Here is a 26,115-nt window from a genome sequence, read left to right as displayed (position 1 = left end):
CATGGGCTCTTCAATTAGGGAGGGACTTGGAGCATAAATGTCCTAATCTACCATACAGATTCCTATAATGCTGCAATCCCATAAGGCAGTATTTTTTGAGGTTAGAATTATTGATGTTTTGTTTTCCTGTGTCATTTGTTCCCGTCGACCACTTCTATGAAAAAACCAAATTTAAGATTTTTTAAAATGCAGCTCATAGTACATAAATGGTCAATCATTGATTGGCCTTAAATTAATAATCACCTGACCCAGATTTACCCAAGCGTTTCCACTTGACGTTTGAAGCTCAGAGTCATGCCCTCTTCAGCATCTTAGACGCTGGAAAGCACTTCGTCAAGTGCTAAAGTTAATTAACATACCTACGTGAAACGTGGGTATTTTTAAGTATAGAGTCGTAGGCTCTTCACATGAAGGAAATGTTTTCAAGGTGAGAACACCTCAGAGCGCATGGCACTGGATGTGAGATACCTCCCCAAGCAAAATCCATAAGAAAATAGCTTGTTAAAGCACGTGAATGAAAATTTAAGTGCAAGAGTAACCAGAATTCTCTGCTAGGTTGCCAAGGATGCAACAGTGATACTGTACTATCCTTGGGCTTAAGTTTCCCGCAAACTAATTCAATCCTGCCCTTCCTCAGAAATAATTTTTTCCTTTAAAAATTGTTTTAAGCTACAATACATCAAAGAGTTGTATTCCTAGGTGACAGTGGACATCCCATCCCACTCTAAAAAGTTGGCTGACGTCCCCTGGTGAACGGGGGTCTACACCTCTGTCGTGATCAGGGTGTGACCGTCCTACATTTTCAAAATAACCCCAGAGAGTTCCTTGGCCTTGGGAGGAGGCTATTTACCAGTGAAAAACACTCCAGGGCCTCCATCTCTGCTTCTGCAGTTGAAGGTTGGACCGGCTGAATTCTCGAAGTCTCTTTCCACCCTGCAACTCAGTTAAGCTACACATGAGAGGTTGGGAATGGAAATGACGCTGTCCTCATGCCACAAGAAAATTCAAAGTTGAATTTTAAAAGCAGCACTTGACAGGAGGCAATAGAATCAAATCAACTATTTTTCTTTTCACTTTCTTATTTTTCCCCCTTTTCTAGAAGTCTTGATACCAAGGGAACTATCAGCTGTCCTTATAAAAACAAAACACACAAAAAAGATGAATTCACTTTAGCTTCCTATTGTTTGAGTCATACTTTGAAAATCACTCATAGGGCACACCCGCTCTGGGCGTCCAGGCAGACATTTTAAAAGGAGGAGATTTTTGGTACATGAAGTAAGACTACAGATATTCATCTCTGTTCACTAACTGTCTAGACATGGGAAACATCTGGGAAAAAGACCAGTATTTTCATATAAATTTCCTTCCATGCTTCTTCTAGGCTGTGCTCAGGAAACTGCTTACTGCTGGTCTCCCTGATAAAAATCGTCAGACTCACAAACTCTTTCCTTTATGTGCTTATCAGCTCCTTCTTTCTGCTACCTTCCTAATCAATGTAAAAGGGAAAGAATTGTCTTTTTTTTTTTTTTCCAACTGATCATCTGTGCAAACATTTTCCTCTGTTCAATGGACTTTTGCATATACTTTGAGTTGCAAAGGCTGTCACTTTCTAAATCCTCCTGAATATGCTAGCTCAGTCAAGAAAATGTGTTTTCTGTCCTGACATTATTGTAACACAGGTGCCTGGTCTCAGCCTGAGTCGTAAGAATCCTTGGTGATCTGACTCTGCCTCGTCCGCGGAGTTTCCTGATCACCCAACCTCTCAGCGAGCCCTCACTTCCTAACCCATAGCAACCACTGTTTTAATTAATTGGTCCTGACAGCGTGTTTCCCTCGTATTATTAGATTTTTTAAAATGTGGATATGCCTTGTTGACCCAGATGGTTGCAAGGGGACAGATACCGCAGTGCATACGAGGGTGTATGCTCCTAAAGACGTTCCATACATGCGGTTGATTCCTGATACAACCATATTTCATGCCCAGTAGAACGGATGGATTGCAGGCCCCTCCCTTTGACATTCACCACAGTGAACCCATGGAAAGGAGGAAATGCTTGAAAATCTGTACATGATCCTTGCTACATCCTTAGGCTATGATGGCATAGCCTAAATCTGTTTCATTGTTCAAATCCACATGGCAGGATTGTACTTTGAAGACATAATAATGTTTATCAAGTTGGTTGTGAATGATTAAACACTGGTGTTGGAAAGAGTCTGAGAGATCACCTGATGAAGTAGTTCCCAGAACAAAGTTGTAAGACAGTTTCTAAACGCACTAGTGTAATGCAGTTCAGACTAAAAACATCAAGACTCTCTGCTTTTGACTAAAGCTACATCCATTATGGATGGTAGCAATGATTATTTCATCGTCATAGGAAACCCTGATTAGTTAGGTAGACAGACATATATCTATAATTGATTAATAAAAGGTAGATAGGTTTTATTACTATTGTATTATTATTAATAACTACAAGCCAATAAGCACAAAAACATACTTAAAAGTATAGCTGTTACGGAGGAAGAAAAGAGAATGTAAAGAATTGTGGTACTGAAGAAGCCGTCGACCATACATCTAGCCCACCCTTATTTAGATGGGGCATATAAAATCTGAAATCCAAAGAAATTAATATTTTAGGGCACAGAGGTGAAGTTGGCAGGACTCACATCCCATAACTATAAATTAGTTGCTTTTACAGTTTATCTTTCTATAGCCTTTTAGGAAGGAACCAATAACCTAGTTAAAAAAAAAGTAAGATGACAAATCCTTTGAGATGCTAAAATTGTCTGAGAATGGGGTAAGAGTTGTGCTGAAAGAAAGTCATCAAGAGTAAGCTTTCATCCCTGAGTTTAAAGTATAATTCATTAGACACCTAGTGGGAAGCAGCCTCATGGCACAGAGAGATCAGCTCGGTGCTTTGTGTCCACCTAGAGGGGTGGGATAGGGAGGGTGGGAGGGAAATGCAAGAGGGCGGGGATATGAGGATATAAGTATACGTATAGCTGATTCACTTTGTTTTACAGCAGAAACTAACACAATGTAAAGCAATTATACTCCAATAAAGATGTTAAAAAATAAATTTTAAAAAATACATTTTTAAAATGTGAAAGTAGTTTGCAAAACTCTGTGTACAGTGTGGATCTACTGGGGTTGTATAAAGATTTTCTATGCTTACACATGAAGAGAAAATTTCTGGAAGGATATGTAAGAAATTATTGATGATGGGTTTTTTTTATGCTTTTTTTTTTTTAACATTTTTGATGATGATTATTTGTGAGGAGTGAAATGATGGGGTACTTTATCTTTCACTTTATACTTTCCTGTGTTGTTGAAATTGTCATAAGCACACATGACTTTTATAATTTGTTTAATAAAACATTTTAAAAGACTAAAAAAAATTAAATAATGTATAATTCATGTTAAATTGTTTATCGACATGATGAATTATAATGTTTGCATTCATAATTTTTCTTTATTCTGTAGGAAAGTTAATAATTTAAAAAATCTTATGGAAATGGTTAGTGGGGAAAATATCACTGATGTATTGAGACAGTGGTGTTTGGTCAGGTACAGGGCTGGTGTTGAGGGTAGATTTCTTTATGAAAGACCGAAGTGATGAATTGCAGGAAGTAGTCAATTGAGAAGAAAAATTTACTGTTTCCATCTCATTTAACTTCTTCTAAATTATTACCATGAACCAGCATGCAATTCTGTTTGTTGAAGCTTAATTTCTGTCGCCTTACAGATAATCCACACTGCAGCTGATAGGGTAGAAATTCATACTCAGGGCTGGACTTAGCTCTCAAGAGTTAGTTAGATTTATTGTATGAATAACTACAAATAAAGGAAAATCACTTTCTCTACTAGCAGATAATGGATTTTAATGACTTTTGGAAGGTTTAAGAGTGTAATTCTCTACCACAATATTGGAAAAGAGAAAAATTATTTTCTCTCTCTAGCAACTGGTAGTCCTACATATGGGTACAGAAGACGAACATTAAAAAAAAAACCCAGCAAATTAATCTTTATGCTCTGTATAACTTAGGGAAAATATATATTAACATGTGACCATGTTAAAGTAAGACAAAAATGAATAAATTTTTTTAAAAAGCTAAGTTAAAATACCACTGTTTCATTTTCAGACCATGACCTGTACTTATTTCCCTGATGAGTCTAAGCTGAAAATGATCACTAAAGTGAGGTCTCTATACACCAACATTTGTAAGTATATAGAGAAGGAGCCGCAAGGCCGTTGAATACTGAGAATTATTTTTAAAAGATTGCATTAACTGTTTACTTCTAGAAGAAACAAATATTAAAAAAATAAATTTAAAAGCTGTGTAATTGGCATGTGATTTTAGAGTACTTTTGCTGGCTAGATGAGAATATTTTAATATTTCCCCTGAAAGAGCCTAGTTTTATTTTTATTTTTAGCATCTTTCAACCAAGGCATCAAATTAGGGTTTTTAAAAGCTCTTTTATTTAGAGGTCATTCTTTGTGATTCAGATTCTCCAGTTAACACCTAATTTCCATGTTCATCATGGAAGCAGTAATATAATTAAATGAAATCTGCAGACAGGTTCTAGATTTTATTTCAGCCCCAACTGCAGTGTTCTACCACACTCAACTCTTACCAGAAATGCTGAGGTCTAATAAAATGGAAGGATTTAATTAAATCTCCTTTAGAATCCTCCCCAAACTCTGGTTAGGTTTGCTAAACAGTGGAAATAGTCCACATTTGGGTAACAGTAATTTGGGACTTCACTAGTGTACACGGTAGATCATGCTTTAAAGATCGAATTAGATCCAATATACGGGGACTAAGAATCGCGAGGAATGATAAACAGGTTTAACTGATAGGTTGATAAATGGCAGTGAAGATGGATTGATAAGTAGACACTTGGTCACTCATTGGACTGTTCATAGAATGAGGCCTTCCATTAATTGAAACTTGAGGTCAGAGATGAATAATTAAGATAGTGTTTTTTTTAATTTTGTTTTGCTTTATTTTGCTTTGAAGAAAATCTCCCTGTCATATACACCAGTGCATGTTTATCCCATAGTGAATCAGGTTTAGGAAATAATATTTGTGTTTTCTTAGAGGTTCTTGATGCTGTAGTAGCGTGGATTGGAATGTCAATGGTCGTGGTACAGGGCTAAGGATGTAAAGGATTGAGAAGACTGAGGGGATGCTCCTGATGCAATGGGTTCAAGTGCAAGGCCAGCTGTGGAGGTGGAGACATTGCCAAGGCTGGGCACAGAGAGGAGAAATGCTGCTCTGAACTGATGTGGGAGCAGCTTCAACAGACCGGAGCTACTCGTTAATTCTAAGATATTTTGCTTTCAAGAGCAGACCGCTAACCTCAGCTCTGCAAAGACCCCTAATTCCACAGTCATAAATACAGTTATAGCTACTGAATATTACTGCATTCCAGGCACATGCTAAGCGTGCTTGGTACATTTCAACATCTCATCATCCAAACATCGCTACGTGATAGATTTCGTTGCTATTTGCCTCTTACTAAGAGGAAAAGGAGGCACAGAAAGGTTCTGTGATTTGTGAATGGTGATGCAGCTGTTAAATCACAGTGCTGGGGTTTGGTTCAAATCTGAGTGTCCAGCTTGGGACTCTAGACTCAACCAGTACAATCTATTAGTAAAGAAACTAGCTTCCTTGTGCCTGGAAAGAGCTATTCTGTCCTCTGGTAAGTGCCCACCCTACACAGAAATAAAATCTCCCTCACCTTTTTCATCCTAATATTTATCCTAATATCACGAACCTAGTATTTTGTCTTCCTTCATGAAGTGAATAATGGTAGAATTTTTACTTGTCTCATGTATTGGAAATGACATTATTAAACTGTTTATCAGGGCTGATTTTTATCCAACTCAGATGATCTTAAGTAAACACGCGAACTTATTACGAGGATGCTGAGGTGACTCATAAAACACGAGACTGGAAAGCAGTCTAAGTTGAGGGACACTTGAACAAGGATGGTGTTTTCACATCTTGTTCACATGTCTCCCTGTGTCTGTCTGTCACTCATTCTCCACATTGGTTTTCTCTGCTTTCCATGCAGAAGGATAAAAGATTGGGCGAATATAATCTATTCCTTGAATCCAAAATTAAGTACAAGTTCAGCAGGTATTCCCAGCTTTATAATGACATACGAGTCATTATTTTTACACTGCAATTGCCTTTCCTTCTCATTCCTCAAGAGAAAATGAATTAATGGCTCCCTCTGGACAGTTTTACATAAATGGAATTCTGTTCATCTATTCCATGTTGCCTAAATGATAAGATTTGACTTTGATGTTAAAGTTATAGTGATAGTAGGGTTGACACTCCAATTTTAAAGGCTCAAAACTGCCAAGTATTTCTCCTTACATTATATTTCAGAGCCAAGCATGAAATAAAATACTTATTGGGCATCTACTGTGTTCCTAAAACTATGCTAGCAGAATATAGTTCATAATTCCTGGTCTTCAAATATGTCTGATTTAGTGGAAGCAGCAAAACCAAACTATCATGAAAGCAAGTACGTGAAATAAATAATAAATAGTATAAAAATTGAAACAATTGAAAAATATTTGCAATTGGCAGACATGGCCTGTCTCATCTGAGCCTCACAACAAGCTCTAAGGATAGTGTCCCATTTCACCACTGCTGAGCTGCCCCCGTGGGGAGTAATTTGCAGCAAGTCCCCAGTTAGAAGTGGTAGAATTGGTCCTTGAGCCCGTGCCTTCCAAATCTAAATCCATACCATTTTCCATTTTCCAATGGTTCTGTGGCCTTTAAAGTAATATCAGAGTCCAATAGTTAGGAAATAAGGGGGGAGGTGGTTAGAAAAACATGAATACATTTAATGGAATGGGAAATTGAGGAGTATATTAGTTTAGGCTAATAAAAAAAGGGACAGAAAGTAAACTCACAAGGAATTAGGCAAAAGAGGACTATTTTAGAGAATAGTCTGCTTGTCTTTGGGCACATTTGTCTCTGGAGCTTGGACAGAAGTAAGAGATAAGCTGGAAAACAGTTTTGGGGACGTGTGCATGGGTTCCTTAGAAACCAGCCTGGACAGGATTCACGGAGGTGACCAGGGTGACAGGGGTCAGGTAGCCTGATAAGGACAGCCTTGTTCAGGAGTCAGCTCACGAGGCCAAACAAGTCACCGATGAGAGAGGTGCAGAGAGGCGTGAGGATTTAGGGACCGGGAAGGAGAACAGGGCAGAGTGAAAACGGAAGTCGCAGGAGAACACTGGGAGGCAGGGTCGGTGTCCTGAGTGAAGGTCGCCGAAGACCACGCTGCCCTCTCCCCAAGAAGTTGTATCCAAGCAAGAATGAAGGTCGGAGCCAGGTCAGCCTCAGGACCAGTCTAGAGCAGGGGTATCACTGACTAGTCATTACTCTCTTCTATAATTTTCCTTGTAACTGAATACACCTTTTCGTAGAAAACCCATTGAATGTGTGTGATGTGCTTGGCCTCCTTCCCTTTCGGTCATAGAGGTGGCTAATCAGAGTCTGTACCAACCTGGCCGCAGTGATTGGTTCAGGGAAGGGGCCATAAGCCAACTGGACCAGGCACCACCTTTCTAAGGCTTTTGCTAGAATTTCCTGAAAAAGATGATTTCTTCTCACTGGATTTGCTGGCTGTAGGGACGTTGTAAGCCTAGAACTGCCACTGGGCCATCTTGCCAGCCTATAGAGAGAGACCGCCTGCCTGAAAAGGAGGCCAAGAAAGTGGAAAAACAGAGCCTGGAGGTGAAGAAGAGAAGGCTTCCTGGGGAAACGTTTGCATTCCTGAATCCCTCTATGCCCAAGGCCGTTTGCCCCTTTCTTAGGCAAGGGGGCCAATATGTCCCCCACCAGATCAAGCTGGTTTGAGTTGAGTTCTGTCACATGTAACTTTAGTGTCTGCTGATACGGTTAGTAAATGCACACGGCTTCACCCACCAGGTAGAGTTTAGATTCTGTGTAGGAGGTAATTGTAAGCTAGTGCAACTTTGTGATTTTTTCAGGGGTGAATTACACTAGGATTCAAAACTAGGACATATTAAACTAGATTTCACGAGATTTAATGTAATATTTTTATATAAAAATGAACGAAGAATGGAAAAAGAAAACAAACCTAAAGCTGAAATAAACACGAAATAAAGTTCTTAGAGAAATTGCCTGCTTTATTCTACCTTATATTATAGTTATTTGGTTATTATGGTTCCTTAATGATGATTTCTACCCCCTGCAGCACAAATATCTGTTGATTTGAAATCAGTAGGATTGAATGTTAATAGCTGTTAAAATGGAAGAGAAAGGAAAATGGCACAGCTGCTTGCTTGGTACCAGACAGTATAAAACCATTTTCTAATTTTGTCTTATTATTTGCACAACGATCCAGTGGGAAAGGCATTTGAGGAAATTTAAAATGCAATAGGATAAGTGGCTACCGAAGCCACACAGAGTTGGGATCTCAACCCACTTCTTTTGATCTTTCTTTTCTGCGATGGTGCCCCTGTGACCCTCCACGTATTAGGAATGGATGCTGACGTGAAATGCAGCACAGAGCCTATGGGACTTTTGCTTCAGTATTGATCCTAAATTATGAGAACGTATTCTGATGGGTTAACTTTATTGGCGGCCCTTATTGGAGAAGTAAAACCTACTAATGGAAGAAATCGCAAGCGCTAACCTTTTCTCTCTTGTTTAGAAAACCCTGATTTTTTTTCCTCTCTCTTTCTCTTCCTGTAGAACTTTAGTACCAGCACCAGAAGCCAAGTTTCCTCAGGTATGTGTTACTTTATAACCACTTCACACAAGAGGCCATTCTAACTGACAGTAGCTTCAAAAAACGTCTTTCTGGTAAATTAAAGGAGGGCAACTGATCACTGAAGGTAAACAGGTGATGAAATGCGTCATTAGTACCTCATCCGTAATTCATCTCTGCTGGAGCGGTTGACAGAGCATCAGGTCGTGAGTCGTGGGCGCTCAGAAGTGCAGGCTCTGGGGTCAGCCAAGCAGATTCATTACAACCCAGTGTAAAGCGCAGCCTGTCTCTGTGTCAATTACCGCCGTTTGATAACAGATATTATGTCAAGGTCTGTTCTTTCTCAAGATGCAGCCACACATTTTAAAATCATTACGAGTGTAAGCATGAGCCCCATGGCCTCGGGGTTCAGTCCATTTGTTATATCCCATTAGGACGTGAAGACACAGGCCGGGGTCTGGGGCGAGCATAGGGTCCATGCCTCTCCTGCTCCCTTTACAGGGACATGAACTGTGGTTTACTTTCCCCAGGGGCCCTTGACGATCCCCACGATATCGGTGGTGGGGGGCAAGTCACCCCTGTGATCACTCCCACTGCAGGGCCACCAGGGGCATCACTAGGAATAAACCTGATCTAGGTTTCAGTGGAGCCTGAGAAGTTTTATTGAAAATGAAGCACTTTCTGCCGGACTGGCTCTGTGCTGGGGATGGAAATGTGCTGTTTCTTTCTCCCCTTTCTTTCGAAAACCACATGTGTGCTTTCCAGTAGTCTTTTCACATCTTGGCCCTTCCAAGAGCACTTTGTCACACGTTGGCGTGGATTTGACACACGTGACCCATCATCCAAGGGCGGCCTCCGCGCTGCAGAAATAGACCCTGTCCCGGTCTTTAGACTGATGTGCAAACGCTATAAATAGCAGGGGGGATGCCGTAATTCACCATGAAGACAAGAAAATGAAGAAAAATTATTCAAAACCTCTTTAAAAAAATCGAGGGTGCTCAAACGGGCACTGCCTTCTGGATGGGCTTCATTTTCCTGTCTGGAGCCCGGATTCAGGCTGTTTGTGAAGGGCCGGAATCTGGGCCACACACGCCCTGCAGGAGTTTGAGTGAACAACTCACATTCCTTTCGTGTTCAAATCCTCCCTTTACACCAGTGGGAGCCCCACGTGGACCGGATTCGGGATATTCCATTCCTCTTCCCTTCTGTAAAGAAGCCCAACAAGGAAAACTTCACCCGGATGCACTTTCCCCCAAGCACCCCGACCAGTCTGTGCTCTGGGAATCACAGCGCGGGGTGAGCTGATCTCGGGATTTTCTCCATCTGCCAACAGGCCGTCAGGTGAAGTAGGCCGTGTGGGCTCACGCTTCTCCTGGCTGGATTTCCACAGACCCCTGTTCGTTAGAAACCTTTTCAAGGGACCAGCCACACTGGAGGATGGTGACAAGAACCCACTGTTAGCACAGATTTATCACAAAGGAAACAAATCCATTTCAGAATTTGTAATATGTGTTCATGTGTTGCATTAAATACAATGTTTGCTTTCTCAAGGAACGTTCAGGGCTACTTTTCACACATCTAAGCACGAGGAAGAATTCACACAATTCTGCTCCCTACAGGAGGGGTTAAGAAATCCAAACAACCCACAAATGACAACCTAGCTCTGCAGGGTAAGGGCAGGAACACTCACAGTCTCTGATTTATTCACTTGGTTGATAGCTTTCTCAGTGTGTCTGTGAGTCTGCATCACTTGTGACCTGCTTCTACACACACACACACGCACACAAGGATATAGGCACACGTGATTCCATTAGATTATACGGAAAGCTTATTTCTGGAATAAAAGAAAAATGCAGACCCCTCACTTCTACTAATTTTATGAGAGTAAAATATTAAAACTTCCAAGCGTGTATATACCCCTTCATCATCCACATCTATGGAAGATATTTATTAGTAAGTGAGAGAAAGATTTTAGAGATGAATCGTCTTGCATAATCATTTGATAAAAGACTCAGAAAGGCTCTGGTCGTTTTTGATTCCCGTAGTTGTTCAGTTTCTAGGGCGTTGTGTCCCAAAAAGCAGTTCCTGGCCCATTTATGACCTGGTTAAGCCATGTATTTTTCACTGTCATGGACCACCCCAAACCCTGTGCTTAGTTGTAATATGGTGACTTCCTCCCATTGTCAACTATTGAATACGATGGAATATTATTAAAAATGAGCCATTTCCACAGTGCCTTGGTCCCCTGGAAGAGACTATTTTGTGTAATTCCTAAATTTGATTCACAGTTATTTTACATGTAGCAACTCAAAATGTTTTACAACTTTGGTGAATTCTGCCAGCTCATTTCACCTACATGCTTTATTAATCACATGAAGATAAGCATAGAAAAATACACTGTTTTATAAAATCAAAGGAAGATGGTATTTTGTCACAGTTCAGCTCTATCTCTTAATTGATGAGATTTTTGTAAAAATCTTTAGCTTAATTTTGACTGTAGCATAATAGTCTAGATATATTTCATCTGGGTCAAAATATTTCAGTCAGTACGAGAAAGCATTTTAAAATAATTTTTATTTTAGAATAGATAGGTCTACAGAAAAGTTGAGAAGGTAGTATAGAGTTCCCATACATCCCAGGCTCACTTTCCCATTATTACCATCTTCTATTACTAGGGCACATTGGTCACAGTGAATGAACCAATATGGATGCATTGTCATTAACTGAAGTCCATAGTTTGTTCCTATTTCCTTAGCTTTTACCAAGCGTCCTGCTCCAGGATCCCATCCTGGATTCCCTGTTACAAGGCGTCATCATATCCACCGAGGTTCTTCTGGACTAGGACAGTTTCTCAGACTTGAGAATCATTCCTAAATGCAGAATCTTAGCTTTTCCTCTCTGTTCTCATTGCCTACATATATTTAGGTAGTTTTATTTTTAGAGGGAGAGTTGATTGGAGACAAACATGGGGAGAGGTAATTAATTCACTTCTAATTATGAAATCAGTCAGATAAATTAGCTAACGCCTTTTGGGAAAATCTTCAAAAACCAGGAAACAATGGTAGATTTAAGAGTACACTGGATGAATAATTTCCAGTGCCAGAGGGGAGATCACCTGGCACGTCCATTACCGTGGGGAAGATAAGGGTGTTTATTCACTTATGCAGGGACTATTTTCCTGGCCGGCGCTCACATGCCATTTTTCTGCCTTACAAGATAAAAAGAAACAGTTTGTGACCCTTTTCTATTTAAACAGAAGTTTTAGGTATTAGATAAACACATGTCCTAAGAACATGTATACCCCCCATGAATTTATTTAAGTGCCGAGGCAATTCTGAGTCATCCCAACCAATATCATTCCTTTTACTTAATAGAGGGGTTACCATTCCCCAGCGATGCCAGACAATGTTATCTTCCCAAGTAGGAGCTGTTACAGAAATGGCACTGGTTAAAGAGCTTTGCTTCGTTTTCTTTCTCTTCACACTCATGTCATTCGTTTGTAATATTTTAGTTGTTCAAAATGATAAAAAAAAAAAACTCTGCCTTCATATATGAATCTTACTTTTCAATTAAGAAAGAGTATTGGCATGTCGAGTATTCAGGACATAGAATTTTCTAGTAAGGTACAGTGAGTATCAAAATCAAACAGGTTTTTTTTTATCACTTCTTAATTATTATTTATTTATTTATTTATGTATTTATTTTTGGCTGTGTTGGGTCTTCGTTTCTGTGCGAGGGCTTTCTCTAGTTGCGGCGAGCGGGGACCACTCTTCATCGCGGTGCGCGGGCCTCTCACTATCGCGGCCTCTCTTGTTGCGGAGCACAGGCTCCAGACGCGCAGGCCCAGTAGTTGTGGCTCACGGGCCCAGTTGCTCTGCGGCATGTGGGATCTTCCCAGACCAGGACTCGAACCCGTGTCCCCTGCATTGGCAGGCAGATTCTCAACCACTGCGCCACCAGGAAAGCCCCCAGGTTCTCCTTTTTACTTATAATTTTGCTTTTAATCTTAAAACGGAGCCAAGTAAATGTGTCTGTTTGCTGAGTTAGATTCCATTTCTGTAGATAGTTCGGATTGATAAGCAGTACTGCATAAACAATTATAATAATCTGAAAAACATTTGGACAGGCCCTTAATTTCGCTCTGGGGAAATTTATTCTTGACATCACCTTATTTTAAGCATGTGGAATCACGGCTTTTAGGGTGTTCTGTTTGAAGTGGGAAAGCAGCTCCGGGTTGTCATGGAAATTTTGCGATGAGTGAATACATCCTATGGGCGGGGAAACGGGTGTGAACCGTTCTCTGTATCCCTTCATCCCTTCCGTTGAGTCACCGACCGTTGAACAAACAGTAACCCTGTGTTGGGTACCACACTTGGCTCTGGGCATCCACTGAGGAGAGACTCAGTTTGTGCTTTGGGTGACACATTCTGGGAGGGAGCCGTGTCTGTGCAAATAGAAGGGAAGAAGACTTAGATCAACTAGTAGTGTTAGATTACTTGATTTCTTACTCAGATTTCTGATCACTAATACTGTCCATAAATGATGGACATGTAATTTCTGAGGTGGAACAGTATTTAAAATGACTGGATCCTGAAAGACTTAGCGTACGTGGTGCAGTGATGCAGTGTCACCAGCAGATTTGCTCTTCTGGCTGTTAGTTTTCAACAACTGGATCAAACCTGGGCAAAAACCTTGGCAGGTACTGAAGTAATTCAAGGAAGGTGGCTCTGAGCGGTGGTAGGTATAAACTTAAAACACACGCACACAAGAGGTCTTGGAGACTGGATTTAGTAGCAAGTTGTTTGGATTATAAAAACAGGCGTGGTAGAGTATCCAAGCTGGTAAAACTAGGAAATGGGCAACAACTATTGTTGGTGTGATTCCAGCTCCTCTGAGAGCTGATTTCCTTCTTTCGGTGATATTTTCTAATTATTTCTGACATTCTCTCTTGATATTTCCCTCATATATATTCCATTCTTATTAATTCTTGTTAAAGTATTAACCAAATCTATGTATCAGACCAGACTTTCTGTGTTACAATCTCTCAGAGAATTGCAGATCATTTATATATCTCGGTCTGAACTCCCAGGAAACATGCATAATTTTTCCATAAAAAGTTCTCCTTATACTCTATTCTTAAAATATTATCATTGGATTGATTAAAAAACAATTTTTGATGGTATGGTGATGTTCCGCTTGTCTGATGATGTTCTGGTGGTACGGCAATGCTGTGATGGTTAGTGGGGGTGTGTTGGTTGGAGTTGCTGCATTAGCTGGTGATGCTGTGATGCTTGGTGATGCTGAGATGGTGTAATGATGAATGCATGAGTGGTGATGCTGTGAGTTACCAGGTTACAAATGACTGGGTAGTGACTGTATGTAACATTCAGGGTTGTGAGGGTAATAATGAATGGCTCAAAAATGACTTCTTGTTAAAAACATCTAATCAATTTCATGGAACACAGATCTTTGCCATAAAGAAGGTGACTCTCCAGGTGAAAATAGAAGTTAGGAAGATAGAGGCATAACATAGGACACTGCTGCCTTGGATGAATCTTTTCCAAAGGGCTCATTTTTCTCTTCCTTAGGTTTCTGCGGATTTTAATCATGATGGTAGGATTTTGTCACCTGTATATCAAAAAGTATTTGCTTTGAATAAATACTATGTAAAAATTATAGCATTACTTTTTTACAGAAATGAGTATCTAATGCAAGTGTTTATTTTCAGTGCAATAATTGGCAATTAAAATATATTTGGGTATGCACTCGGATTTATTGCATTATCTTCTCCTATTAGATAAACCCATATGTTTTCAAATGACTGAAGAAGAGAGATCCTTAATACATATCCATGATTTTATGATATATTTGTATTGAATAAAAGGTGGTCTTCTAACAATGCAGTTAAAAACTGTTCATTTCTTTTTTTTTTCATTGCAAAACTAGTTTTAGTATCAAAAAACAAAACATGGTAACAAATTCAACAAATTAAATGACCATCAGTAAGGAAAGAGTTAAATACATTTTGATATATCCAAGCTGTGACATACTCTGCATCCAATAAAAACAATGGAATTAATCTATATGTCCTGACTAGAAAATATGTTCTTAGCATGTGCATATGTTAAGCAATTACAAGTGGAGATCAAATATAATCATATAATAATGGTTGTAAACTGTTCATTTCTTAGGAAATTTAAATTACATGGTTTGTACCATACCTTACCAGGTAATTTTGTTTTAATTTTTGTAAGCTTTGAGGCTTAATGTATCCCAACTCTGGAAATGTCTTAAATTCAGAAAGTATCAGGCCCTAAATATTGTGGGTGAGATATTTGTTCCTACTGTACCTGTATTCCATCAGGAACTGTGTACATGTCAGGTAAGAGCCAGATAAACAGTGACACGCAGCTTCTGAATTTCAGTCTCTCCTTGGTATAAACCTTGTGCCCCAGAACTTGCACTGCAGATAACCCTGATCATTGTCATTAAAACAGAAAAGGGAACAACCCCCTCAAATAGCAATAGAGTGGTGTGTGCTTTATCCTTGGTGTCTCCCTTCCAGCTCCTGGGAGGCCAGATTTGAGGGAGAGCATGGCCAGATTTCCCTGGACCCCAGCCCTGGCAGTGGCTCCTGGCGGCAGCCCAAGTTCTCCCACGAGGCCCCTCCTTCCCATGGCCCCCAGCTCCTCTCCTTCCACCTCACTACCTCCTCGTCCTTGGCTTTCCCTTCGGAGTTCCAAACTCAAGCTGTCAAGTCTAATCATGACACCTGCCCACTGTGTCTACACAGGGAAGGACAATGCCCCTGGGGACCACCATCTCCCCCGGCCACCACGACACCTCCTCGGGTTCGCGTGTGATACGGCGGGAAATGCAAGCCACAGCACTCCCTTTCTGTCAAGGTACGTTCCCTTTGTACGTGTGCAGCTTTCTCTCTGCGCTTCTACGAAGAGATAACAAAGTTAATACAACCATTAGCTAAAATATGATAGATTTTTGCTCATTATAGATATTTAAGGGAGCTTGATGCATTCAGTTATTAAATATAAAGGACACTCACTGAACAAAAGGACTAATGTATCTGGGATGAGCCACTTTGGTCAAAATTAGGAACTGAGAGGACAAGACAGATCTTACAATGACCTACAAATAAATGTGAGAGGACAGAGTGCTATCGTAATCAGTATAAAACACGCTATGCTCCCACATTCAATTTTAGCTACAGAAATGGAGTGAACTTGGCTCCGAAGGGACACGAGTTCAAAATGAAATAGGACAAAGCATCTCCAGGAGGTTTATTGCATGTAATTTTGAGTATGGCTCAGGGTCCTGTGGGCTTAGGGTTGCTGTGTTCACTCAGCTCCCACAGGGAGACTCGAGGTCCACACTTTGCAGATGGAAGGGGCGACTGGAGCTTTGTGCTGGTAACTCCTCTTCCCACGTGAACACCCTTTTGGTGCCACTTCAGACAATCTGCATGAGCCTAAAAGACAGATGGACTTAATGGTCAATGGTTGTTTTTTTTTTTTTGGTAGTTCTGTAATTTAATATCACTAATTAAAAATTGAGGGGGGGGGGAAACGTGGCTATTTCTTTCACTTAAACCTTTTGAAATTATTGTCACACTGTTGCAAAACTTACCTAAGGTAGAATTTGATGGTCCCCTGGGGCAGTTCAACGGACTAATAAACTAGCCTTGATGACCTGTAGGTAAAATCGTGCTGTGTTGCCTTGTAATCTTTCCGACATACAAGCACCAAGCAGGCTGCAGACCAGACACTCCTGCCATACAGCAGTTTGCTCTTTAAACAAATTGCACATAGAAAACAAACTTATGGTTACCGAAGGGGAAGGAGGGGAGGGATAAATTGGGAGTATGGGATTAACAGATGCACACTACCATGTATAAAATAAACCACAAGGGTTTACTGTATAGCATAGGGAACTATACTCAGTATCTTGTAATAGCCTATAATGGGAAAGAATCAAAAACAGAATATAGATATATACATATACATGTATAACTGAATCACTTTGCTGTACACCTGAAACTCATACAATATTGTAAGTCAACTATACTTCAATTTAAAAAAATTAATTGCAAAGCATAGTGATTCTGCGTGGGCATTTATTCACATGCCCCTGTGAAAACTGGCACTTAATACTTTGAGTGCATATTTTATTTAATCTCAAAATAATGTACTGAATGTCAGTTTTAGGTCTGTTCTAGAATTCCCGACACTCTACTGAGCCGCAGCTTAAAGAGAGTCGAAGGCTAAGGCTGGCTCCTCCACCAGCTCAGGTCTGCGCACCTGTAGGTTCTTGGTGGTCTTGTTCACAGGTGAAGGTGGCCTCCAGGGTCCTTTTTGGTTCCAACACCATGGGTCCAGGCTCTGTGAGATCAGCCTGAAGTAGAGTGTGAGTGTGTCTCATCATGTCAGCCCACAAACGGGCATCGCAAGCCTGTGCAAACCTGCCCCTCAGAGCTTGGAAGACACCCTCACTTAAGAAGACTGCTTACAGGAGGCATAACTATTGCTCTACAGCAGGAGTTGGCAGCTTTTTTCTGCAAATGGCCAGAACAGTAAATATTTTAGTTTGAAGGGTCGTAAGGTCTCTGTCAACATGACTCAATTCTACTGCCATAGTAGGTTGAAAGCAGCCGTGGATGGTATGCATATGAATAAGCTAGATTCTGTTCCAAAAGAACCTTAAAGCCTTACAAAGATGCAAAATTTCGGTTTGTTAACCTTAGAGGCAAAGGTGATATGAACTGGATATTGTGGTTACATGTAACGGTCAAAAGCACAGTCTCTGGGACCAGAGTGCCACTTACGTGCTCCATGACCTTTGGAAGATTACATAATATTTTTGTGCTTTAGTTTGGTCAGCTGTAAAGTAAGCCTATTCATAGCATCTACGTCACAGGAGTATTGTGATCATTAGGTGAATAAATATGTAAAGTCATGTAGAACGTGACTGGCCCAAACTAAGTGTTATAAAAGGATAGCCTCCTTGAAAAAGTTAACTCATTATATTGTGAAATAAGAGTGAGCTTTAACAACATTTTTAAAAATGGGATTTAACTCTTACATAAATATTAGATCAGGATGAATAGTGAGGGGACTATTACCATGGTAAAGATTATGAGGTCATTAGATGGGCTATAAAGAAGCAAGATTCTAAAAATATAAAGGAGATAATGTCCGGTCTTGCTGACTGATTGATTTTGAGAATTGAGGCACAGAAAGCATTCAGAATGATTCCTTGCTATCCACGTTTGGGGGACTTGTGTGGGAGAATAACTAACTTTAATAAAGAATATAAGTGAAATTTCAGTGCTGAGGTAATATTTTGAGCCAATAAGCACTCCTCAGATTTACCCCTAAGTTGGGTTTGATGTCTAATCTACAGTGTATAACTCTAACATTGCGTTTCCACTTTTCTATTTACGTAGTTGTCCATTTATTGCCTTTCTCTTACAGTAAAATGTGTCTTCCTTGGAAAAAAAAATAATAAAAGGAGTCATGCGGAGTTCTTGGTAGAGGGCCAGCAGAAATGTGGTGGCCAGGGCTGTACGGCCAGGGTTGGAGGGTCCTTCTGGCACAGTGTTCCTCAGAACAGCTGTGCTTCACTTTGGTTAACTGCATGAATGAATGCAAGTTATAGCCCCAATATCACTTCAGAGTAGGGACTCTGGACCTGCAGAGGCTGGGACTCAGGAGTGGGCTTCTGGGGAAGACGTGCACAACTGCAGTTCCTAGAAAAGTCAGTAAAGAATGTGTGTGTGTGTGTGTGTGTGTGTGTGTGTGTGTGTGTGTCTGTGTGTGAAACGGAGAGAGAGAGAAAGAAACAGAGGCATGGAGATCCTTTTTGACAAGTTCTGCCTACAAATCCAACTTCCAAAACATTCTGGTTCCAAAGACAATTAGAGAATTGAAACTCAGTACTGTGGCATTTACTCAGAATGTGTCCCCAAAAGACAAAGAGATTTTTTGAAAATATGAAAGAGCAGTTAGGTAGAGCGGTAGACAGACTTTGAAGGTCCAGGATAAATCAAAATATAGTTAAGAACAGAAGGACACCAAGACCAGAGGAAGTGGACCAAAAACAATGTTTATAGAGACAGTGGCTAAAAGCTGAGCATTTTTCAGAGTGAAGAAAGGTATGGAGTCTTTAGATTGATTATCCATTTTAAATCCCATGAAAGATTTTTAAAAATCCACACCTAGATAGAGGGGGAAAACGTTAAACTAATAATGAGGAAAACTAATTACCCAAACAATAATGGCAGTTATTTGAATAGACTTCTCAACATCAACAATATAGAGCAGAGGGCAGCAGAGTAACAGCTTTCAAATCACTGAGAGACAAATAATATCAACTTCAGTTCTGTACCCAGCTGAATTATCATTCAACAGGGAGCACAGAATAGAGAAATATAAAGACAGGTAAGACTTTACAAACCACATATGCATACTAAAAGTACTATAAAAGGTATATTTGCAGGAAGCAAATAAACATAGACAAAAAGAATTGAATGTGTGTACCATGACAGAGACAATAGTGAACAGAGAAAAAAGAATTAAAAACATATTATCAAAGTTAATTCATTGTCAATCACAAAGATACTAAATCTGCATATAACAATAAGAAATATGAACAGGAAAGGTTAAATATGCTGAAGTCTTTGTAGTTTAGGGAGAAAGTTAGAGGTACCTAATACTGTCACATATTGTTAGAAAAACACATAGTTAATATATATTTAAACTTTTCTCTGAGAGGATTAAAAATAGATCATAATCTGAACAGAGTGAGCAGGAGAAATTCAGGATCGGTCAGGAAATGAACAAATAAACAACACTAAGAATTACAAAGTAGGCATAACTTTAATGAACAGAGAGTTATTTTATTTTATTTTAATTAATTAATTAATTTATTTTTGGCTGCGTTGGGTCTTCATTGCTGCGTGCGGGCTTTCTCTAGTTGCGGTGAGCGGGAGCTACTCTTCGTTGTGGTGAACGGGCTTCTCATTGCGGTGGCTTCTCTTGTTGTGGAGCATGGGCTCTAGGCATGTGGGCCTCAGTAGTTGTGCCTCGGGGGCTCAGTAGTTGTGGCTCGCGGGCTCTAGAGCGCAGGCTCAGTAGTTGTGGTGCACGAACTTAGTTGCTCTGCAGCATGTGGGATCCTCCCGGACCAGGGATTAAACCCGTGTCCCCTGCATTGGCAGGCGGATTCTTAACCACTGCACCACCAGGGAAGCCCCTGAGAGATATTTTAAAACAAGAAAATGCCACATACAACATCATACCAAAGTTTTGAAAATACAGATGAAGTAGACTATTATCTAGAAAAATATACCTTACCAAAATTGTCTCAAATAAATTTCTTTTTTAAGAAACTTAAACCAATAACTTTTAAAAGAAATACGTTTGTATGTTGGTCCCTCCTGATCCCTCCTTCAAATGACAAGATGAGACATTTTTTAATAGATGACTTCTAACAAAACTTCAAGACAAACTATTCCAAGAACATAGCAAAATAAAATTATGCACCTTATTTTAAGGTGCATTAAATTATGCACCTATTATTTTAGGCCAATAATCTACATCTAGCTAGACAAGGAAAATAAAATAAAAATCCAGAGCAATGTTACTCATGAACACATTTTCAAAAATCTCACCAAAAAAAAAAAAAAAAAGCAAATGTAGCAGTACTTAAAGAAAATAGAGCATGTGGAGGTGGAATTTGTCACAGGATGCAGTATTATTCTTTATCACTGCACTTGCTCATATTAGTAAGGTAAAGGAAAGAGACACATTGTGTTTGGCACATTAAATGCAGAAGAAGCCGTCAAAAATTCAGTGCACATTCATGACAATAGCTCTTAGCAAACTAGATAGGAGGGTTTTTTTTAACTTTAAAAACATATCTGTTAAAAGTAGCATTTCATGGTAAAACTTTAGATGTATTCTTTTTCTTTTTAACATCTTTATTGGAGTATAATTGCTTTACAATGGTGTGTTAGTTTCTGCTTTATAACAAAGTGAATCAGTTATATATATACATATATCCCCATATTTAGATGTATTCTTATTCAAGTTAGGGATTATCCCTACTATTTAATATTGCTCTAGAGGTTTTAACCAAAGCTAAAATATTTGAATTGGAAAGGGAGATTCAAAATATTTGGTATTTGAAAGTAGTAGAGAGTTTTTATAAGAACAATAAAAATAATACAGTAGAATAAGAGATATACTTTTAATTGTCAACAAAAACTATATGGTATCTGGGAATACATTTAATAAAAATTGTTTAAGACCTCTGTAGAAAAAACTATGAAAAGTTATGGGACATAGGAACCCAGAATACATGGAGATATATTTCATTTTGCTAAATGGGAAAAGTAAATATTTTAAAGATGTAGATTGTACTCAATTTAATATACAGATTCAGTGAAATTCCAGTCAGATTACTAAAGGGCAGTTTTAAATGAGACTTGACCACTGAGCCTTAGTTCATATGAAAAATTAAGGAATATCCAAGATAATTATAAATAAGACAAAAGGAGGAAAAGGAGGGGTGAGTCACTTCTACAAAAGGCAAAAGACAGATTTTCATCAGATGGAGCTGGAGCCACTGGACATCCATAGGACAAAAAAACAGAAAAAATAGTGACCTAAACTTCACAGCTTAAACAAAACTTAAGTCAAAATCTGTCATTCTATTTAAGGCTTTTAGAGAAAAACAGGAGAAAATCTTGGAACGTATGGTTGGGCAAAGAGTTCTTACACTTGCCATGAAAAGCACAACCCATAAAAAGAAAAATTGATAAATTGGACTTCATCAAAATTAAGAAGTTTTGCTTTGCAAAACACTCATTAAGAGGATAAAAAGACAAGCTATACACTGGTAGAAAAATTTTGCAAGCTAAATATTTGGTAAATGACAAGTGTCTATAACATATAAAGAAATCTCAGAACAGAACAGTATAAAAACAAACAATCCAATTAGAAAATAGTTAAAAGATATTAACAGGCATTTCAATGAAAGGGATTTACAGATAAATACAAATAAATACATGAAAAGATGTCCAACAATATTAGCTATTAGGGAAATGCAAATTAAAGCCGTGAAGAACTATTTCTACTCACCTATTGATATGGCTAGAATAAAATAGTGACATCACCAAATGCTGATGAGGGTGCAGAGAAACTGGGTCCCTCAGGCACTGCTGGTGGGAATCTGGAAAACAGTTCGGTAGTTTCTTAAAAAGCTGAGCGTGTAACTGCCATATCTACTAGCTTTTGCTCTCCGGGGCGTTTATCCCAGAGCAATGAAGACTTACGTTCACACAAAGACCTATACATGAATATTTATAGCAGTTTGATTCATAATAGCCCAAACCTGGAAGCAACCCAGATGCCCTTCAGTGGATGTGGGGCATCTATACCACAGAATATTACTCAGCATCAAATAGGAGGAAACCACTGAGGCCTGCAATGACCTGGTTAAATCTCCAGAGAACTATATTGAGGGGGAAAAAAGCAATCACAAAAATTTTCATATAATATATATGTACTATATAGCATATAGCATATCGTATATATGTACTTTAATGTACTAAATTGCACATATGCTATATAGTACATATATATTACATATATAACATATACATATTATATATGCAATATGTAACATTCTGTATATGTTATATATAATGTTTCCATATGATTTCATTTATATAATGCTCTTGAAATGACAAAATTATAGAGAAGTACAAATTATTAGTGGCTGCCAGAGGATAAAATGGGGGGGGTCCTTGGGGTGATAGAATGTTCTGTATGTGGACTGCATCACATCCTGGTTGTATTATTGTACTGTAGTTTTGCCAGATGTTACCATTGGGGGAAACTGTGTACAAGGTATTCAATACCTGGGATCGCTTACAACTGCATGTGAATCTACATTTATCTCAAAACAAAAATTTTAATTAAAAAAAAAAGTCTAGTCCTTAAGGGACTTGGAGCATAAAGCTTCTGGAACAGTCAGAGTCTGGAGCCATCGAGGTGTAGGTTGGCTTTCTCTGCCCGGAGGGGTTAGGTTAAATATTTTCCTTAGAATTATTAGAACACCCACTAGCTGTTGAGGTATTGCTGAAGAGGAGAGGGTGAACGTTGTACAGCTCGCTGGTGGGTTGGCACAAACATCTAGTTTCTAGGAAATCTGAAAATTCAGAGGGTGAGGGACATCAGCCAACATCAGCGCGGGGCCCCGGGTCCAGGAGCCGGAGCACCGGGTGACGATTGCTGCTCGAGATGCTGGGGCTGCCCTTGCAGAGCTCCTGGAAGCTGCAGAGGGTGTATCGAAACCCGTCAATGCTTCTGCGGCGCCTTGCACCAGCATGGGGTCAGAGGTGCCTGAGAAACAGCCCGGAGACCTGCAGGGGCCTTGAAGGAGGAGGCCCAGCTGGGACCTGGGAGGTTTTGCTGCGGGGGACCAGCCGTCCCTGCAGAGGCAAACATGACTGGATGGCCCAGCTGCCCGTGCCACCACTGCCTGGCCCTCAGGTGATGGGCTTCCCTGGAAGTGATGGGAAGGAACTTCCTGCCCCTGGTGGGATTGGGGCATGCCGGGACATAGAAATTAAGTTCCATTATTAAAAAATTATTTTCCTATGTGGGTGTTTATGCACATTTAGTGCCTTCTGTAGATGAACAGGAGAAAAACATCTTCACCATGGCCCGAGCCTGAACTTGGCTGAATTTGGAGGCACGTAGAATGCTTTCCATTTCCTGGGTCAAAGCGAGGCGGCGTGTTTTGTCCTGGCTGTCGCTGTTGTTCTACGGCTCTTACTTTGGTTCCGGATTTCTCACAGACACACAGGTCCTCACGAGCCCAAAGAGGCTGCTCTGCACCACAGCTCAGAACACAGGGCAGAGGGGGCTCTTTTCACCACCCGATAGTCTACCATAAATTCTCTGACCTGGGACGCTCTTGAGAAGAAACTGCTTTGGAGGAAAAGTCTAGAAGGATAGGAAGTCCCCCAGCGTGAGGGGCACCGCTGCTAAATTGGCCCAGGTGCTAAGGGGACACGGAAACCTTATCTTTGCTCTGCCTGAACCTCAGCACATCCAGGAGACTCAGAAGCTAACAGGCCCGAGGGGGCTCCGCAGACCCTGAGGGGCACTGTTTCCTGATCGCATTCAGCCCCTGTGGCCTGGTTCGCAGCTGTGAACCCACATCTTAACTTGTGTTTGTTTTCACCATACTATAAGGCGAGGTTGGTGAGGATTCTCCACCACTGGAGGCCTGGGCCTCCACAAACAAGCAATTAAGGACAGGACTGTCCTTTGTCTGGCTTCCATTGTCTCTCACACCTTCTTGATGGTTCTTTAAGGGTAAGACATATTTGACAGCTTTGTGGGAAAAAGCATGGTTGTCTGAGACCAAGACTTCTCAAAATCTTAACGCACCTCTGACCTCCCCCAAGGGGAGACACCCACCCTCCCTCCAGCACGAGTCCCCCTTCACCAGTGTGGAGCCTCTGGCGATGGATTTCTGAAGACTTTTCCTGATTTTCTCACAAGCCCTTGCTGTTCAGCTTAATATCCTGCTTGAATTCTTGTGTCAACTGCTAACAGAGAAATACATTTTAGTGTCATGGACCAGTGAACTCATTGTTAAATTCTGATTGAGGGAAAAGAAGATTTTGTGTTTTAGTTTCATTTTTCTGCAGAGCTTTCTCCTATTTGCGAATAGAGTGACTTTTTGAAAAATAAACCCCTAAACTAGAGATAAAGCTTAATGTAAGGTTAACTAAGACAAACAACCAGAAGAATGGATCCATTTAAAGTGACTTTAAGAGAAATCAGAAAGATTTTTTTTTAATACAGTTAGCTTTAAGAAATAATTTATAATTGGTATTGCAAGGGTTTTCTACTTCCGAAATGCACCCTGCTCCATTAATCCTGCATACGTCTATGTTTTATTGACTGTACCTCATCACTTCCAAGATGAGCAGTCATGGGATTGCGCTACCGTCAGCTTCTTTGGTCTTCCTTGGAGGAGGAGTAATTATGAAACATGGAAACCGCCTCTGCTGGATGGGATTCTTCTGAAGAAAGAGATGAAGAAGGAGCAGCTGTAACGAATGAAGTAGTAACTTAATGAGACAGTGTCTAACAACTGGTTTAGAAGTGAACATTCTTGAGAGGAGCAGTAGCTCCAATCCCTGATAGGAATCCCCCAATTAGTAATTTAAACCGAGAGGCGCAGTTAATTACCGTATATTAGTAGAACAATGAGGTAATTCATCTTTAAATTCTGAACTTGCTTCCCTGCAATATTAGGGAAGAATGTGCCTTATCCCTTCCTTGTGTGTTTTTATAGGAACAAGTTATGACTGATCTTGAACAGAAAATCCACCTCCATCAGACAACCAAGATTCCTTCTCTTGCTGAACATATCGGATTTCTGACAACTAATCCCTTCTTCAAGAGAGAAAATATTTTCATAATACAACCTGCAAGAAGTATTCAAAATGTATAAACTTGTTCATATAAACCAGAACAAAGTTATCTTTCATCAATGGTTGTGGTAGCACTATTACACATTTAAAATATATGTATCGTGCTTAGACCATATTTACCTGTCTAATTATATAGGTTGTAAACAACGTTTTTTTATCCCAAATAAGTTTTTTATTTCTTTCTTTTGTAAAATTTTTATTGGAGTATAGTTGATTTACAATGTTGAGTTAGTTTCAGGTGTACAGCAAAGTGAATCAGTTATACATATACATATATCCACTCTTTTTTTTTTTTTTTTTAGATTCTTTTCCCATATGGCCATATAGGCCATTACAGAGTATTGAGTAGAGTTCCCTGTGCTATAGAGGGAACTTATTAGTTATCTATTTTATATATAGTAGTAGTAGTGTGTATATGTCAATCCCAATCTCCCAATCTCCCCCTTATCCCCCGTAAACAATTTTTAAAATAGTAGTTTCCATGATTCAAGTTGTACACTTCATTTTATTCAAAGAGGGCAGAAGAATAAATTAATCTGAGGAATGAAAGACCCCTGGATTATCCAGTAATCCAGAGAAGCTGAGAAATTTCGACATGTCATTTCGGACTGAAAATGAATTTTTAATCCAAGTGAAGAGTGTTTCATTTCTAGGGAAATAAAAACGAAAATAGGGCACAGGTAAATCGGCTTATTTATTTTGTCCAGATCTCATGATTGCCCTGGGACAGCTCAGTTTAATTATCACGTCATTTGTTTATTTGTTGCTCGGGTCCCGTAAACCTTCATTCACGAGGCACTTCCTGAACCCTTTGGGGCTC

At 39.8% G+C, this 26,115-nt stretch overlaps 1 protein-coding gene across 9 annotated transcripts in view; it reads left to right on the top strand.

Moving 5' to 3' along the window:
- The window catches only part of LOC132352292 (uncharacterized), a 186,533-nt gene that overhangs the window by 114,263 nt on the left and 46,155 nt on the right, over positions 1–26,115 (top strand). For 7 of the 9 annotated variants that reach the window (XR_009498646.1, XM_059902687.1, XM_059902690.1 and 4 more), the window contains exons 4-5: positions 8,746–8,782; positions 15,555–15,666. Coding sequence is in view for 7 of the 9 variants with exons in the window: in XM_059902687.1 (XP_059758670.1) it covers positions 8,746–8,782; positions 15,555–15,666 (149 nt within the window). In the remaining 2 variants the exon portion in view is untranslated. Of the gene's footprint in view, positions 1–4,140; positions 4,220–8,745; positions 8,783–15,554; positions 15,667–25,156; positions 25,414–26,115 lie in introns of those variants that run through there. The other 2 variants (XR_009498648.1, XM_059902691.1) reach the window with 2 other exon arrangements.

Source organism: Balaenoptera ricei, chromosome 18 (genome assembly GCF_028023285.1).
Source record: "Balaenoptera ricei isolate mBalRic1 chromosome 18, mBalRic1.hap2, whole genome shotgun sequence".
NCBI lineage: Eukaryota > Metazoa > Chordata > Mammalia > Artiodactyla > Balaenopteridae > Balaenoptera > Balaenoptera ricei.
Note: the sequence above shows the minus strand (reverse complement) of the source record. Positions and strands in the feature narration are given on the sequence as shown.